Genomic DNA, 17183 nt, shown 5'->3' with positions numbered 1-17183 from the left:
TCAATTCCTTGATTACCCAGTAATTCTTTTTATATTTATATTTTATATTATATTTATATTTTATATTTATATTTAGTCTGTAAGGGTCCACCAATCAGAATCAAAAGTGTTTTTCATAAAAATAAATCCAAGTTATAAAATACTGTTTTAACAGGATGAAGTGGTGTTGTGTCGAGTGCCGTTATCCTCTTGTGCCATGAAACAAATGTCATAACAAAACACATAATATGTTATTCGAAGCCTAATTTCAACTTTGCTGAGCAACAGTTTTGTGTAAAAGGAATTAAAGGCCTATCCCATAGATGCCTGTCCATATGAGGCCTGTTGAGTTCAGTGATTAAAGCAAATAATAGCCCAGGCTACTAATTGAAGTTTTACAATATTACAGCTGATAAAACACTGATTAAAAAATTGATTTGTCTATTAGTGTTTACTGCAGATAATAGACTATTCAGTCAGTAAAATTTTATTTCACTTTAATTTGACCCAAAGTTTAATTGATTTCCATGTCTCCTTCATTATGGGACAGTACATGCAGCTCTTCAGTTTAATGTTTAAATCTGCTGCATCAAGTTTTAAGTTTCAGAGCTGCAGAAAGTGGAGCTGTTGTGTTGGAAATAAATGGAGCAATAAAATGAATTTAGCATTCCTCTGAGTTCACATGATTAGTAATATTAATGAAAGCAATACTCTCTCGTCTTAACTGAAGCAGAAGTAGGCAGCACACAATCGATCATTTTAAAGTGTTTTATAGGAGCGCCCACGGAGCCTGAAGCAGTAAGCCTCGGTTAACAGAGCAAGTTGATAACTACCTTAGTGGTCCCCATTATCTCTGACTGAGGCTTTAGGGTTTGTTGTGCAAGCTCAGACAAAGACAACCTAGCTCGGTTGAACGGGCTTCGTGGTGCAGCCCTCGAGTGTGTATAGATTTAAGATCGACAAATGGAGGGCAAAATGACTAATTGCTTAAAAAGAGGTATATCTGTGACAAGATGTAACGGATGTGGAAATCAGGAGAGATCAAATATTGTTTGGATGAAACCTTAATCAGGCCATAAAACTGCCTCCCAGACACAGAAATGGGTCATCACTTATCAAGTTATCTTTTTGTGTAACATGTAATGATGGATGTTGCTCAACTGGGATGTTAGGGTAGCTTTCTCGTGGTGCAAACACTTCAGACTACAACACAGAAATTAATTTGTACCATTTTTAAAGACAGGGTTGTAAAAGTAAAAAAGTTTTTAACACAATTGTTTTATATCGACATCCTCATTGTCTAACAAAGATGAGCTCCTTCCTCTCGCTCTGATCGGCCCCCCAAACACCCCTGTGGGGAGGAGTTACAGCCTCTGGGCTCTTTGGTATTTGCTGAAACAATAAAGGACCTGTCGTTTCATCTGAGAGAGGGAGGGAGGGAGAACAAAAAAAGAAGAAGTCAAATTTAAGCCTGAGCTGCTTCCCTGAAGTCATTTTGAGAAACAGCATCACACGTCTTGCCTCCAGGCAGCAGGGAAACGCTGACGGCATGGGAACAATACAGTTAAAGATGCTGAAACTTTTGCTTTTATTGACCTTCACCGAGGTAAGAGGTGGTCATTTTCTCACTGTGCACTAATTTTCTCTTAAATGTTTTAACAAAAAGCCACAGCAAAGTATGATTTTAACATAATCAGTGTAGGTAGTGGGCATGTTTTCCTATTTTCAAGACATATCCAGATAAATATTACTGTACAGAGGCAGGACTTTTATGAACACAGGCTCTTTTGAGTGTCACTGCTTTCAACAAGTGCGTGTGGCATGCCCAACCTTAGCTCAATAGACAAATTCATTCCGACCTGAAAGAAATACCAGCGCTGTGACCAGTCCTGAAATCTGTGTTGAGTGAAGGTAATGTGCAGCCTGCTGCCTCTCATGCGCCGAGAACATGATACAGGCATTATATGCTGAGGCATAATTTGCCCCAGGATATAATGTGAAATACCAGCAGCTTGCTACTCTTGGAATGATGTCCTTGTCTTGAAATACTGTATTTCCTGTCGTTTATCATCAGGTTGTTTCAGTATTAACCTGCCATGTTTTGTCATTTTCAGATTTGTGCTGCTCAAAATGGTAAATCATCTTCTTTTACATTTGTCTTACTCGATGATCCCAAATTCTTACAATGTACAATATCCCTTAATGTGAAATTACCTTCTAAAAGTCTCTCTAAAAGATTTTTATTCTATAAAGAAAGTTTCAAGGAATACTTCATCCCCAAAATAGCTATTTGTATATCAATTGCTAAGCTTGTGTCATGTGTCACAAATTTGTGACACAAGTTTTTTCTCACATGCCTCTACGGGGTGACTGAAGAATCCAAAAACGAAGGCAATTCTTGATGAATTAAAGTCGCAGGGGTCCAAGTTCAACTGCAAAACTAAATCAAAACATCTGTTTACAAAATGTCACACAACTCGTGCAGTATAATCCAGTCATATGCTCAGTACTTCCCAAACAGACAGTGCTTTTCGATGGGGAACTCAACTTAAAGTCAAACCTGTCTATGCTCTCTTCAAAGCCAGACTCCATTGACAGAAACAGCTGAACACGGGAGCTGCTGGTCTAATGCTGCCCCAATCTATTAACTTTGTTGGTGTTATTGTTGACTCTTTTTTTTAAGGGTTAGCTCGGATTCACCAAAGTTACACAATAACACAAACAAACTAGAGGCAGCGGTGGACCAGTAGCATCCGTTTTCATTTAAGTAAAATTACTGTTTTTGTCAATGCTGTCTGGCTCTGAAGATCTATAAGCATCTATGAATTTCACGAGTTGTGTGAGAGTTTGGCAACGGATGTTTTGATATAGTTTTGCTGTTGTTAAATGCAGACCGCTTCTACTTCAATTCATCAAGGATTTTCACAGTTTGTAGATTCTTCATTCACCATAGTGGCATGTGAGAAAAATAAAGTTTTCTTCATGAATTCCCCGTAACAGCGTATGTAATTAACAACACAAGATCATTCTGCTAGCACTGTTAGCAGCTGTTAGCATTGTCACCTCAAAGCAAGAGGGTACTCCGGCTTCCTCCCACCATAAAAAGACATGCAGGTTAATTGGTGACTCTAAATTGTCTGTAGGTGTGAATGTGAGTGTGAATGGTTGTCTGTCTCTATGTGACAGCCCTGTGATAGTCTGGAGACCTGTCCATGCCGTACCCTGCCTCTCGCCCAGTGTCAGCTGGGATAGGCTCCAGCCCCACCGTGCCCCTCACAGGATAAGTGGTTACAGGAAACCAATGAATGAATGAATGAATGGTCAGTCTGGGAGTAAAGTATTCTTTTAAGCCATATCTTCTGAAACAACCCAAAAAAAAGCACATTTTATTAGCATGTGATGATTTTTTTAACCTGCAATACGAAAACCGGTAAATCCTTTTGAATGCACCCCATTGTTTTCTTCTCTATCTCCATCAGACATCACTCTGTCAGTGTTTACAGTCACATCTAAGAGTATGACAGTACAGTGGAGCGGCTACACCGGCGCCAGCTCCTACAAGATCACAGCGACACCCAAGAGCTCTCCGGAGCAGCCGGTCTTTGCTCAGTTCAGTGGAAACTCCGTGATGGGCTCAGTCAACTCCCTGTCACCAAACACAGTGTACACTATGCAGCTCGAAGCCATGGACAATGCTCTCAAAGTCCTCAGCAGTGCAGAGACAGAGGAGACAACAGGTCAGTGTTAACAGTACAGAGAGGAGAAAAATGAGTCCTGGTGGTGATTCAGATTGAGATTCACTGCCCACGAAGACAGACTCATTGTTTATTACATTTCATTTACAGTGGCAGAAGAAGTCCAAAGATTCTTCACTGCCGTAAAAGCAGCAATATTACATGTAACTTGTCGGTGAAGATTCTAAGTCATCCACGTCATGGTAATCGTAAGTGCAGTATCGTAGGCAACTGGACTTGCTTGTGTTTCTTGAAGACGTTTCGCCTCTAATTCAAGAAGTTTCTTTAGTGCAAGCTTCTCCCGTGAAGACTCTTGGATGAAAGGCGAAACGTCTTCAAGAAACGCAAGCAAGTCCAGTTGCCTACGATATTGCACTTACGACTACATGTAACATACTCCACTACATTATTATTGGATTATTAGTGATGCATCAGCAGGGAGCTAACTTGAACTACATTACATACTGTAGGGTAGTTTAGGTTGGTTGACAGGAAACCAATCTGTGATTCTGGTGACCGATTCATCTGCAAAATGCCAACCATCCTCTGATTCCAGCTCATCTACTGTCAGGATTTGCTGCTTTTTTCTTTTTCATATCATTATAAACTGAATATCTTTGGACTGGTCAGACAAAGCAGACATCGGTGGACATCACATTCAGCTTTGGGGAGCTGTTAAGGACATTTTTCACAATTTTTAGAAGTTTAATTGACCAAACAATCAATTGACAAGGAAAATATGTTCAAAATTTATAAAATCTTTACGTTTAAATACATTTTGTGGCATAAAAACTATAACATTTCTCTCTTAAATGTAGTGAAGTGAAAGTTAACGAGCTCAAGAAAAGTACAAATACTGAAAGTACCTGGTTACATTCAATCACTGCATTTATATTATATTTTTATATATAAGGAAAACAGAGAAACTGTTTTGACCCTTGGAAACCTACCCCAGAGCTATCTTTTTTAAGGGGGGACATGGGACTTTTATAGGGATATAGCAGATTAACATCACATGCCACGTAGAAGTGGTATTCATCATCTGAAAGCAGGGAACCTGGAGATTAAACTGAGGTGCAGCTCAGTATGGCACGTTAAGTTTTCTAGTCATAAATCTGTAATAATCATTGCGTTATGGCTAGGCACATAATCAAACTTTGAAAGTTTAGATGTGGTTCTCAACTGGGGATCTGCAGACCTATGGGGGTCCTTAAGGGAGTTCCAGAGTCCCCAGAAAAAATGAGGTATCATTTATTTTCACTATTTAATTCACTTTAAAAGTGTGAGCTAAATGTGAGCAACAGTTATACCAGTGACTATTCTGATCATAGGTTGTACTTCATAGGTTTTCTCCTCAACTGTGGTTGACAACTACAGAATTCTGGTCTCAATCATATCTAACAATCAAACTATTTTCAGATGGCGGTCCTTGAGGCAAAATCTTATCAAATGGGTTGGGTTGATACCATTTGTTACACAAATTAGGTGCAAAATTTTAGCATTTTTGACCATTTGAGAAATTTTAAAGATGGCAAAATGATCCCTCCAATTCCAGATTAAAAAATATTGTCATCATAAATCAACTTACTCTATTGAAAACCATTTTATTTTGTTATCAATCTCACATTTTTTTTCTATCATTGTGATTTTTCAGCTCCTGAGGTGCCCAGCATTGAGCAGGCCTACTCTAAAAACAGCGACAGCATCACTGTAGAGTTCACAGAGGTTTCCGGGGCAACCAGCTACATCCTGAGGGCACAGTCGGAGACCGGCGATTTCTTCTCTGAGACCGTGGTGAGCGGCTCGCCAGGCACGGTGGAGCAGCTCCAGCCCTACAGAGACTACAGGCTGAGCGTCATGTCCGTCAACTCTGGGGGGAGGAGCCAGCCCTCGTACCCCATCGAGGCCAGGACAGGTACGGACAAAAAGTCTTCATACTAGAGTCCTAAAAACACTTGCTTGAGCATTTCAAATGTCACTAAAGTGATCGAAGTTGAGCTAACAACACTCATTTGACACATATTTATGATTTTCACCACTAATAATCAATAAAATTTAACAATAATGACCTTTTTCGCCCACTTTCACTTGTCCAGACACTACATTTCAGAAGCAGTTTATTCAAGATGGTAATCTGTGTATGAAAGGTGAAACGCAGCCTTTCTGTTTTTCCTGTGGGACAATAGTTTGTTAGTTCACTCCGCCGGCCATAACGGCGTGTCCTTTCACTGCCCATTGTCACACAGTCTCTACTCTTTGCAGCCAAAGCAGGAGGGTGGAAACTGTATCCATGCCTTTGCACTATACCATTCTCATAATATGAAAAGGGAAACCATGAGAACTGGGTTGTGTCCTTTCCTGAAGGTGTAATGTAACATAATCACAAGGAAACTGTTTCCATCTCACACCTATCATAAAAAAAGTCAGGACAGTAGATAGAAGAAATCTGCTTGTTTGACCATGTTGACCTCTCATTACTCTCTACCTGGACTTGTCTGTAGTGGTGGTGGCGCCCAAGTTGAACACTGAGTCTCCTGACAACGGCACCATCCTCGTGACTTGGAACCCGGTGAGCAACGCCGTCCTCTACATGCTCTGCATCATCAGGGAAGGCTCCAGCTCCCGCTTCAAACTAAACACCACTGACACCACAGTGACCTTTGACGGCCTTGAAGGAGGGACCACCTACTGTATCAAGGGCACAGCCTGGGACTCTGAGGGTCGAGCTGGGGACGACCTCACTGTCTGCCAGATCACACGTAAGCACGACATGACGTAGAGCCTGAATGTAGCCCAGCAGATCGTGTTACTCATTGCCTTCTGGTTTCACTCACAGGTCCTCCGAGCACAGATGTGACCCATGTCCAGTTGTCTCAGGGACGGTCTCTTTGGGTCACTGTGTACTGGGTGTCAGTGCAAGGAGCTGAGAACTACATCGCCTGGTCCAGTAATGGTCAAAATTGTACCTCAACAGCTAATAGTTTCTGTTATATTACATCTGTGGAGTGTGGCCAGAACAACTCTATCACTGTCGTAGCCTACAACAAAGCTGGTCCCAGCAGCCCCTCACAGCCAGTAGACTACGTTACATGTGGGTATATCACACACAACCACAATCACAATCACATATAATATACGCAAATATACTCAAATAACAGTCTGACATATTTGGGAATACACTAATTGGAATTCTTTCTGAGAGTCAGCCACAAAGATCAATACGACTCTCATGCTTGTAGCCTAAATATGAAGCTACAGGCAGCAGCTGGTTAGCTTAGCTTAGCACAAAGACTGGAAACTGGGGGACACCGCTAGCATGATCCAATGCACAAACAAAACAAACAAATTTTGACTACCACCACCTCTAAAACTCACAGATTAACATGATATATCTTGTTTGTTTAATAGCTACAAAAGTTCCCACTCCCCGCTAAGTAAAGCTAATTACCTCCTTTCTTTAGCTTCATATAGAGAGGCAATTTACCTCTTTATTTGCCTATAAAAATGAGAGTGGCATCAGTGTATGATGAGTGATATTCTTATGTAATGCTCTGCAGGAAAGTGAATAGTATATTCCCCAAAATGTTGAACTATACCTTTAACAAGTGATGTTAAAGGAGTATGTCTTCATAACTCTCTTTCTCTGACAGATCCATGTCCTCCAGAGAACATCTGGGTGGAGGAGCCCGAAGCAGGCAACTGCTCGGTGGTGTGGGACGAGGTGCCACTGGTGGAGTATTACATAGCTTTCATAAAGAGGGACGACGGAACTGAGAAGTCATGCAACACCACTGAAACCACATGCCCGTTTTCCTGCATGTGTGGCTACACCTACCTCACCACCGTCTTCCCCTACAACCAGGCCGGCTCCAGCCCTTATGCACACGTCCGCAACTACACCACTAGTAGGACCCTACGCAGCCACACCAATGCATGTTTTTGTTATCAAGTAAAAGGACCATACTAGTGGTTTTTAGCTCACTGACTTACTGGGTGTACCTTCAGTTTTTATTAGTAGCAACTTTGACATCAAAAATGCAACGTGTGGCGGCTCAACAAGCAACATTTCAAAATAAGAAACGCCTAAATCCACATTGTCCTTCCTTTTTACACCCTACTTTTCCTCTGCGTTTGATTTTCTAGCATCACATCTTATGACTGCAAAGCATTTTGGCAGCTGACTCTAAAATCTTAGATAACGGAGCTTCCCTGACTTCTCCATCATGGCATTGTTGGAAAATACAGATCTTTGTCACAACAGATATTATAACATGCCATTTCAGGAAAGTGGTGTAATTGATACTATTAAAATGGCTGTGTTCCATTTAGGTGTGCCACCTCTCTCACAATACCGCTTCCTCGACAATAAGCACACTGGCATGGCTTTCTAGGACACGTGGCACACAGCCCATATTAATATTTACACCTGTGCCTTTCCTAATATGACAAGTCAAAATTTAAAAAGGCTTCCCCACCCATCTTTATCTTTCAGCAAATCAGGTGCTTCCAAACACATATAGTCAACCTACAACAGGTGACCGGTTCTCATTGGGTAATTGTTTGAACAGGATTTCAGATCTATTAGATGGTGAATCCACAAGTTGGAGATACCATTGTCGATGCCACACCCAATGCAACAAAATCACACCAGTATCCCACCTGGTTTCACTCCCAGAGCATCAAAATAGGCCGCTTGGGCAGTGCCCCCTAAGTTTAGCATCTGTGTGTGACACACCAGGCTTTCCACCAACTCTAATGTAAACCTGTCCACATCATTATCTCTTTTGACACAGAGATTGTGCTACAGGGCTGCTGCGAAGTCCCTTCTCTACCCCTCCTTTACATTTTTACATAGAACCAATGCCACCCGTGTGGCATCGCAGAAGCAACAGAGGCATGATGAACCTGATATTTAACATAACAGCCTCAGCATCCAATGTTACACATAACAGACGTGTTGGCAGCGCTTTCTAAACGATAACAATGACATAAGAAGGCATAAAACAACTGTTTACCATCACTTATATGGTGTTTGATCTTGTCACCTGCTCGTAGAGTAAGGAGCCACTGGAACTCATTGTCTCCCTAATATTCAGATGTTTTCAGCCGCTGTTCTTCTTCTCTGAGTTAGCTGCTAACTGCTCCTAGCTGCTTTGTCTCCCAGCGATGGGTCATATACATAACATGTCACATTCGTCCCGTCCATGATCCCGTCCTGCTGGCTGTCTTTTTTACACAGACGTTGATTCACACTGTTACTACTTACACTGCCGGCTTAAAGACTTTATCTCTCCAATCCACAATTGCAGCTTTTGGGTACGGCAAGCAGAATAACGGCACAACATTCCCACCTTGAGCAGGCAGTGTAAAAGGGGTAATAACAGATGGTCAGAGCAACAGACTTAGTCTAAAGAACCTAAAAGTCCACTCAGGGTGGGAGAGGCAGTAGATGGGCCAACACACACCGGACTTTGACCAAGGAGCGCTGTGTTCAAGCCCAGCAAAAAACAACATCGGTTGCTGTGTTTGTGCCACTTAAAGCCAGGTGTGTTTTGGCGACATCTGCAATCTTATCCTAATAATAACCACATAGTTTTGTTGCCTAAACCTAAGCGCCAACTCCTTTGTACTGCCGACCCCTTTTGCGTGAAGATAAAACGCAAAACATCTGCTCTGTCATCGTTTTAGTAACACCAACGAGGTGAAAAACATGTAAAATCAAGAGTATGGTCTTTTGCACAATGTTGATTATCATTCTCATCTGTCTTTGCATTTCTCCTCTCCGTTTCTCCCCCAGTTCCTTGCTGCCCTCAGGACGTTAGCATTACGCTGGTTTCTACAGAGACCCTGGAGATCACATGGTCATCGGTCAAAGGGGCCGAGCTCTACGAGACAACGGCAGCACAGACTAATGATGTCATCCACTGTAACGACACAGCACCAGTGTGTGCGCTGTCAGATTTGACGTGCAACACGGCCTATTCTGTGACCGTCACACCGTGCAGCGAGTTACGAGGATGCAACCGCACCTGCACACCACACACACATGAGACAGGTATTAATGGGGCTGTTTAGAGCGATATCTCACCTCATGAACACATAATTATCAACATACACACAAGAGAGGGAAGTTAGAGTGTTACCAATCTTTATGGGGTGCCGTTTGTAAAGTGTCTCACGCTGAAAATAACATCAACATTTTGCCACATTTAGCCTCAAACAATGTTTAAAAAAGTATTGTGAATTTTTTAACGTCACCTTTTACCACATTTACAGCAATATTGTTAACTTAGAAATATATTAAATAGTTAAATCTAAATATTAAATGTGGCACCTAAATGTTAAATGTTAAATCTAAATATTAAATCTAAATCTAAATCTAAATATTAAATTTAAATATTAAATCTAAATCTAAATGCTAAATATAAATATAAATGTTAAATCTAAATATTAAATCTAAATCTAAATATAAATGTTAAATCTAAATATTAAATCTAAATCTAAATCTAAATGCTAAATCTAAATCTAAATCTAAATGTTAAATCTAAATATTAAATCTAAATCTAAATCTAAATGTTAAATCTAAATGCTAAATCTAAATCTAAATGTTAAATGTTAAATCTAAATGTTCTGGGTGAAACTAAATATTTAGCTAATATGCAAATTTACACTGCCGGTCACCGGAAGTACCAAAATAAAAGCTCGAGATGGTCAGACTGTGTTTATAGAATCAAATAACGAATTAAAACCAACTTATCGGGGGAAATGGACACTTGAACATACATTAGCGTGATAATAACTACCTAAAATAACAAGAAACGTGTTTGGAGAAATTTTATTTGATGTTTACTTTGAGTTGTTAGTGTCCCTTGGCAGGGAATCACCTTGTTGTTTACAAATACTTCCAGGTAGAAAACCAGCGGAGTTTAGCTACACATATATATGCATATCTCACATTTTTCACGTCACTGTATCACCGTTTAGACTAATCTGGTGTTTGTGAAGTCTATAAACACTATGACTGAACAAACATTACTATCACGTTCTGAAATTAATAACATGGTTAGATTAGCGGGCTAACTGTTAGCTGTTAGCCCCGTTAGCGTGTCTGTAATGACTCACTAACTCTAAACGGTCCGTGAAGAAAATATTTTTTCCAGCGGATGTCTTAGTTACAACATGATTGAGCTAACTGGAGTAGTTTCATGTCGTATCCGACAATGGGAGACATTTAACAGATGACGTCCTGTTAGCTTTGCTGCTGCAGCCGCTGATGCTTTCTAGACATCGTGATTTCCCAAAACTGAATAAATACCACACATCGCAACACAAAACTGCTTTGCTAGCTCAATCATGTTGTAACTAAGACATCCGCTGGAAGAAAATATTTTTTTCACGGACCGTTTAAGAGTTAATGAGTCATTACAGACACTGCTAACGGGACTAAGAGCTAACGGTTGTTAGCTTAGCTTAGGTTGTTAATCCCTCCGAAGGGACACTAACAACTCAAAGTACACGTCAAATAAAATTTCTCCAAACACGTTTCTTGTTATTTTAGGTCATTATTATCACGCTAATGTATGTTCAAGTGTTCATTTCCCCCGATAAGTTGGTTTTAATTCGTTATTTGATTCTATAAACACAGTCTGACCATCTCGAGCTTTTATTTTGGTACTTCCGGTGACCGGCAGTGTGAATTTGCACATTAGCTAAATATTTAGTTTCGCCCAGAACATTTAGATTTAACATTTAGATTTATATTTAGCATTTAGATTTAACATTTAGATTTAGATTTAATATTTAGATTTAACATTTATATTTATATTTATATTTAGCATTTAGATTTAACATTTATATTTATATTTAACATTTAGATTTAACATTTATATTTAGATTTAATATTTAGATTTAACATTTATATTTAGATTTAGATTTAATATTTAGATTTAACATTTATATTTAGCATTTAGATTTAGATTTAATATTTAGATTTAGATTTAGATTTAATATTTAGATTTAACATTTAACATTTAGGTGCCACATTTAATATTTAGATTTAACTATTTAATATATTTCTAAGTTAACAAATATTGCTGTAAATGTGGTAAAAGGTGACGTTAAAAAAATCATAATACATCACAATACGTTTTTTAAACATTGTTTGAAGCTAAATGTGGCAAAATGTTGATGTTTTTTTTAATGTGAGACACTTTACAAACGGCACCCCATAAATCTTTGCATGTAAGTGTTGGCAAGAAAGCAAACATATAAAAATATTTGCAAAAATGTTGAACTACTTAAAAATAATTCCTCACTTTGCTGCATTAGCATACTGTCTGTCTTTTTGGTTTGAAACAATTCGTTGTCTGTCATGCTGCAGCTCCATGCGCTCCAGATATCCTGAATATGACGCAGACCAACAACTCCACATACAGAGTCCTATTCAGTACCCCCAACAGCCCCAACACAGATTACACCATCAAAGCCACTGGACGCTATGAAACACACACCTGCCGGTCAAGAAACAACTCCTGTGAGCTCACACAGCTGCCCTGTGGCTCAACCTATGAGGTCATGGCAGTGGCCATGACAACTGTGGGGAGAAGTCTACCTGGATTCAGTAAAACTTTGGAAACAGGTATGACAGTATGATTAGTTATCACTGGGACTGAAGGTCAAATCGTAAAAATAGGCTAATTAGGGTGCTCGTAGAAAAAATATGAGCTCAGATTTTTAACATATTTATCAATATTAGCTCAGATGAATGGATAAGAAAGCATCATCGAAGCTAGCTGTGGCAAAATATTCTCATCATACATCCATTCACTCACTCCAGTATTGATTATTGTTCCATAATTCATTCCCAAAGGACCCTGCTGCCCCATGTCTGTAAATGTGACCCAGGTCACCCAGGCTATGACCAATGTGACCTGGTCACCTGGCAGCGGTGCTCGCTCCTACATCACCACCCTGAAGTCCTCACGGGGACATGCTAAGTGCCACACCCTGGACACCCACTGCCTGATGGGATGCATCACTTGTGGCACCAACTACAGCGTCCACCTGGAGGCCATCAGCAGCACAGGACACATGTCAGAGTGCAAATACCGTGGATTCTCATCCAGTGAGGACAAACACAAAGAAGCACACAACCACAAACATAGATATTTGAGCCCATCACTCCAATGAACACATACTGTACTACTTTACATTGTCTAATAGAGCTGAAACAAACAGGTCAATCAATCATAGTTGGTCGACTGAGTAATAATGGCCACCACTATAATCTCTGGCATAAACACCACCACAAACTCAACTTCTTACAAATTATTCTTGCAGGTGCCTGCTGTCCAACGAGAGTCAAGCTCAAACGCATGGCCAACAACAACTCCCTCAGGGTGTACTGGCGCTCTCTGGGCTCTCAGACGCTGAACCACACAGTAGAGCTGTATGGGACGGGAGCTAACTACACCTGCATCTCAGCTGCCGGCAGCAAATACTGTGATATCCTGGAGGAAATGTGTGGGGACGTCTACACAGTGCTGGTGGCACCAGTAGGACAAGATGGGGTCATAGTTAGCTTCTGTCAACGCAGGACATACTCAGGTGAGTCATGAAGAGGATGGAGGGTGTAAATGATTGATATCACACATCTGATATTTGTTCTTATAATCTGTGGCAGCAAAATTCATTCATGTTTTTATTTTTGTGATGTTTTCAGTTCCCTGCCCAGAGAGTAATGCTGGTATGAGTAAGTATCTTCTAAACTTCATATTTTGTTTTGCAGCAGTTTAAGGAATAGTTTTATATTTTGATATTTCCATGTAGCTAAGAGTCAGATGAGGAGATTGATACCACTCTAACTGTTTCATGAAAACTACTAAGTCTGGATCCCAAACATTTGAAGGGACAAACTAGGTAGTGTAAATTTATCAATATTGTTTTTAGTATGTAAAGATATTGTGAAATTATAAATTAAATTAAATTAAATTAATTAACATAAAGTTAGCTGTAGTCATTTTCATTCTGTCCGTTTCTCACATTCATGCGGGGTAATACTCAATAAATGCTGCACACATTTCAGTCTTTTGTTTTTAAGTGCATAAATGTTTCCCTGTTCATGGGAAATGGGCTAAATCAACCAAACAAACAAACAAAAAGTCAAACCAGTGTATTTCTGCACCAAAACAAAGCACCATTTCTTTAAAGGGTAACCGTTTTTTTTTTCAACATGGGCTCTTTTTTTCCCACGTTTTTGCATCTAAGTGACTAATAGGAATAAAAGTTTATGGAAATCTGTGTGGTATTTGCTCTGTCCAGCAAAACCGCTTCAGCTAGCAGCTCGAAACTGGCTGTAATATTATGACTTGGGGCATTTGTGCATCATCAATATGCGTCCATTAAAAGTGCTTGTTTTTGCCACTGACAGGCTCAGATTATTTTAAGTGTTGACAACATTATGGAAAGGATCCCTACAAAGACAGATCTTTTTGTTCTCACTCAAAGTCCTGAGAAACAAAATAAAACTCAACAAAAAAAAGTCTTGTTTCTTCTGTTCCTACCAGCTCTGGTTTGGTTTGAAATTTGGTTGAAATAAACCTTTAGTTCACCCAGTTAGATGTAAAAAAGAATATATATATATGCTGCCCACACTGAAATTACTGTTTAATTAATTGGAGTCTGGTGGCCTTGGCCATGGATACTTGGATGGATACTTTAACAAAGAGGTCTATCTCTGTAGGGATCCTTTCCATGATGTTGTCAGACACTTACAACAATCTGAACCTGTCAGTAACAAAAACAAGCTTCTTTTAGTGGACCAAACTGACTGAGCAGAAATGCCCTCAGTAGTTACATTGCGGCCTGTTTCAAGCTGCCATCCACAGCCCTGTAACTCAGATCTGGACTACTTTCTAAAACTATTGTCTCCAATAGTCACTTACACACAAAAACATTGTAAAATAGTGTCCAGGTTGAAAAATATAAAGTGTTACCCATTAAGTGACCTCGCTGAGAGAAAATTACATCATTTAAGAGTTTGAAGAAGACAGTTTCAGATGCTGGTGAGTTTTGATTATCTTTCAGAACCATTTTTTGGTTCATTTTTCTTTCAAAACCTTCTCTGTCAAGCACATATCCACCCTGTCACTCAAAAAACATGAAGAAAAACACTTTTTAAACAAATTTTCTAAACGTCTTTGTATTAAAGATGATTTTTTTTCCAGTTAGCTGCATGCTAAGTCTGCTAAGTGTCTAAGCTTTGACCACAGAGAGAACTTCTGTCACAATTATCTGGATATAAGGCATAAAGAATAGTGCCTGAGCTGGCAAAATATGTTTACCTGCAGGTCTAAAATATCATTCCTGCTATAAAATACCAAATTTTGCATTAGTTATGACAAAAAAAGTGCAGTCTGAACAGTTTCCATGGAACGACCCTCCCCCTATTCCCATTCTTTATGTTAAGCTAAGATTATCAACTGCTAGCTGTAGTTTCAGGAGTGGTATCGATCATCTCATCTAACTGTCGGCAAAAAAAGTGAATAATTGTATTTATCAAAAGTGCTCTTTTAAACTGTTATCAAGTTACAAACTGAAAACTGCCCCTGCACTGAAATCTTATCTCTCTCCTCCTTCAGTGATCTCCCGCGGAAGACGAAGTGTGGATTAATTACAGTAAGTTTATTGTTATTGTAAGTTTACTGTTACTGTAACCTGAAGTTACGTAACAACCTGAGACAAACAGCATCATGCTTTCCCGTGAACATACAGTCCTGTGATGATAAAAGAAATTGATAAAAGCTGCTTTCACACGACGCATTCATTGTGCTGCTTCACCGCTTGAAGGGTATCTTGTGACAGCATCACAGGCATCCATAGACTGACTGAGCCTATGCTGCGCTAGTATAACAATAGATGTGAATGTTTGAGTAGAAGATATAGTGTATAGACAAGCACAGGTGAGGCTGATCTCTATCTGTCTCTACCCCTGGGACGTCTCAGATATGTATATGTCCATGAAACATGGGAAAAAGAACGAGGGGAACGTGACTCAGGTAAATGAAGATGGAGAGCTGCTGCAGGAACGTGACACAAACATCTTATTGTGTCTTGGCTGACAGATAAGATGATGGATATTTAATAGCCTGTGACTCAGTATGACAAGACTGTGTTCTGCTTTTTGCCTATAAAGTTTCCCAAAACAGCCACTTGTTGAGCGTGATGAATCAGTACTGAAGCTATGATGAGACATAACCGGTTTTCCCACCAAGTCCAGGTTGATAATTTCTCTCTCTCTCTCATCTTTCTTGTCTTACAGTGAACACTTCCTCCCATTACCACCAACCCCCCCCCAACATGAACAGAAGACTGCGTTTACACCAAGGGCAACTCTAAATATCCAATATACCCAGATGAAATATCACTCTTGTTAAGGAATGTAGGAAATGTTTTGTTTTTACTGCTGTTTGCAAGAAAAGCCTCTGAATTACTGAATTAAAACCATAAAATTTATAAAAGAGGACTTTTACATAAATAACAATGGGCATTTATCTAATGTTTATGAGTGTTCTCCATGTTGTTACTTTTTAAAGTAGGCTGCATGTTATTTTGCTCTGTGCTCTGCAGCTCCTCATCTTTAACCAATTGCCCTTTGATAATAATGATGTAACCTCAACGTGTAATGACGTCAAGGAAAAATGAAAAAGACGCAGAAATAGAAACTTTGCAATGAACGTCCCACAGAAATGTGTCACGGCAAATAGTCATTCTCTACTCGCATCATGTAGTGTGACTTAAATCTGTTTCACAAACTCAGTGTCTGTTTACTTCCTGTCAACTCGCCTCCGACATTAGTGATCAAAGTGCTCGCTCATCCTTAAGTTAGTTACTAAACTTTTCGCAGTTAGCGAAAACATAGAATAAAAAATAGAATATATCTTTATTGTCCACCATGAGTGGAAATTTGTCTTCGGATCATCAAAACACAAAAGACAATATTGTAAAAAGCAGACAAAAAGTCAATACAAAACGCTTAGACACATTAAATCCGCTCATTGTCTGTCTGTGGTTTAAAACTCATCAGTCACATTACTGAGTTAAGGATACTGATGGCACTTGTGATGAAGGACTTCTTAAATATATTTTTGGTTGCCAGAGGGGCTCTATAGCGCCCCCTGGAGCTCCAGAGCTCAAACTGGCTGAAGAGAAGGTGGGAGCTATGTGCCAAGATACTCCTTGCTTTCTTCCTCGTCCTTTCTGTAAAGAGTGGGGTGGAGGGCTTTTGTGGCTTGCCAACTATTTTACTTGTACTTGCTATTGTCACAATCTTAGACAGTTTATTCTTGGATATGCAGTTAAGGTGACTGCACCAGACAGGAAGGTGAAATGTTAAAACGCTCTCAACCATAATTTGGTACACTAACTCTAAAATCTGCTTGCTAACACAAAGGCCACTGAGTTTCCTAAGAA

The 17183-nt window shown here is 39.6% G+C and overlaps 1 protein-coding gene across 1 annotated transcript; it reads left to right on the top strand.

Moving 5' to 3' along the window:
* Positions 1–1528: 1528 nt before the first annotated feature.
* fndc7a (fibronectin type III domain containing 7a) lies at positions 1529–15384 on the top strand. The gene is made up of 13 exons (XM_049597719.1): positions 1529–1585; positions 2094–2112; positions 3459–3716; positions 5368–5628; positions 6215–6472; positions 6550–6804; positions 7364–7618; positions 9511–9768; positions 12094–12351; positions 12583–12837; positions 13053–13319; positions 13435–13464; positions 15353–15384. Exons 1-13 carry the CDS (start codon positions 1529–1531, stop codon positions 15382–15384), a joined length of 2463 nt encoding a protein of 820 aa, XP_049453676.1.
* The last annotated feature ends 1799 nt before the right edge of the window (positions 15385–17183 follow it).

The sequence above is a fragment of the Epinephelus fuscoguttatus genome, linkage group LG15 (assembly GCF_011397635.1).
Source record: "Epinephelus fuscoguttatus linkage group LG15, E.fuscoguttatus.final_Chr_v1".
NCBI classification, from domain to species: domain Eukaryota; kingdom Metazoa; phylum Chordata; class Actinopteri; order Perciformes; family Serranidae; genus Epinephelus; species Epinephelus fuscoguttatus.
The sequence above is the reverse complement of the archived record's forward strand: the minus strand, read 5'-3'. Positions and strand labels throughout refer to the sequence as shown.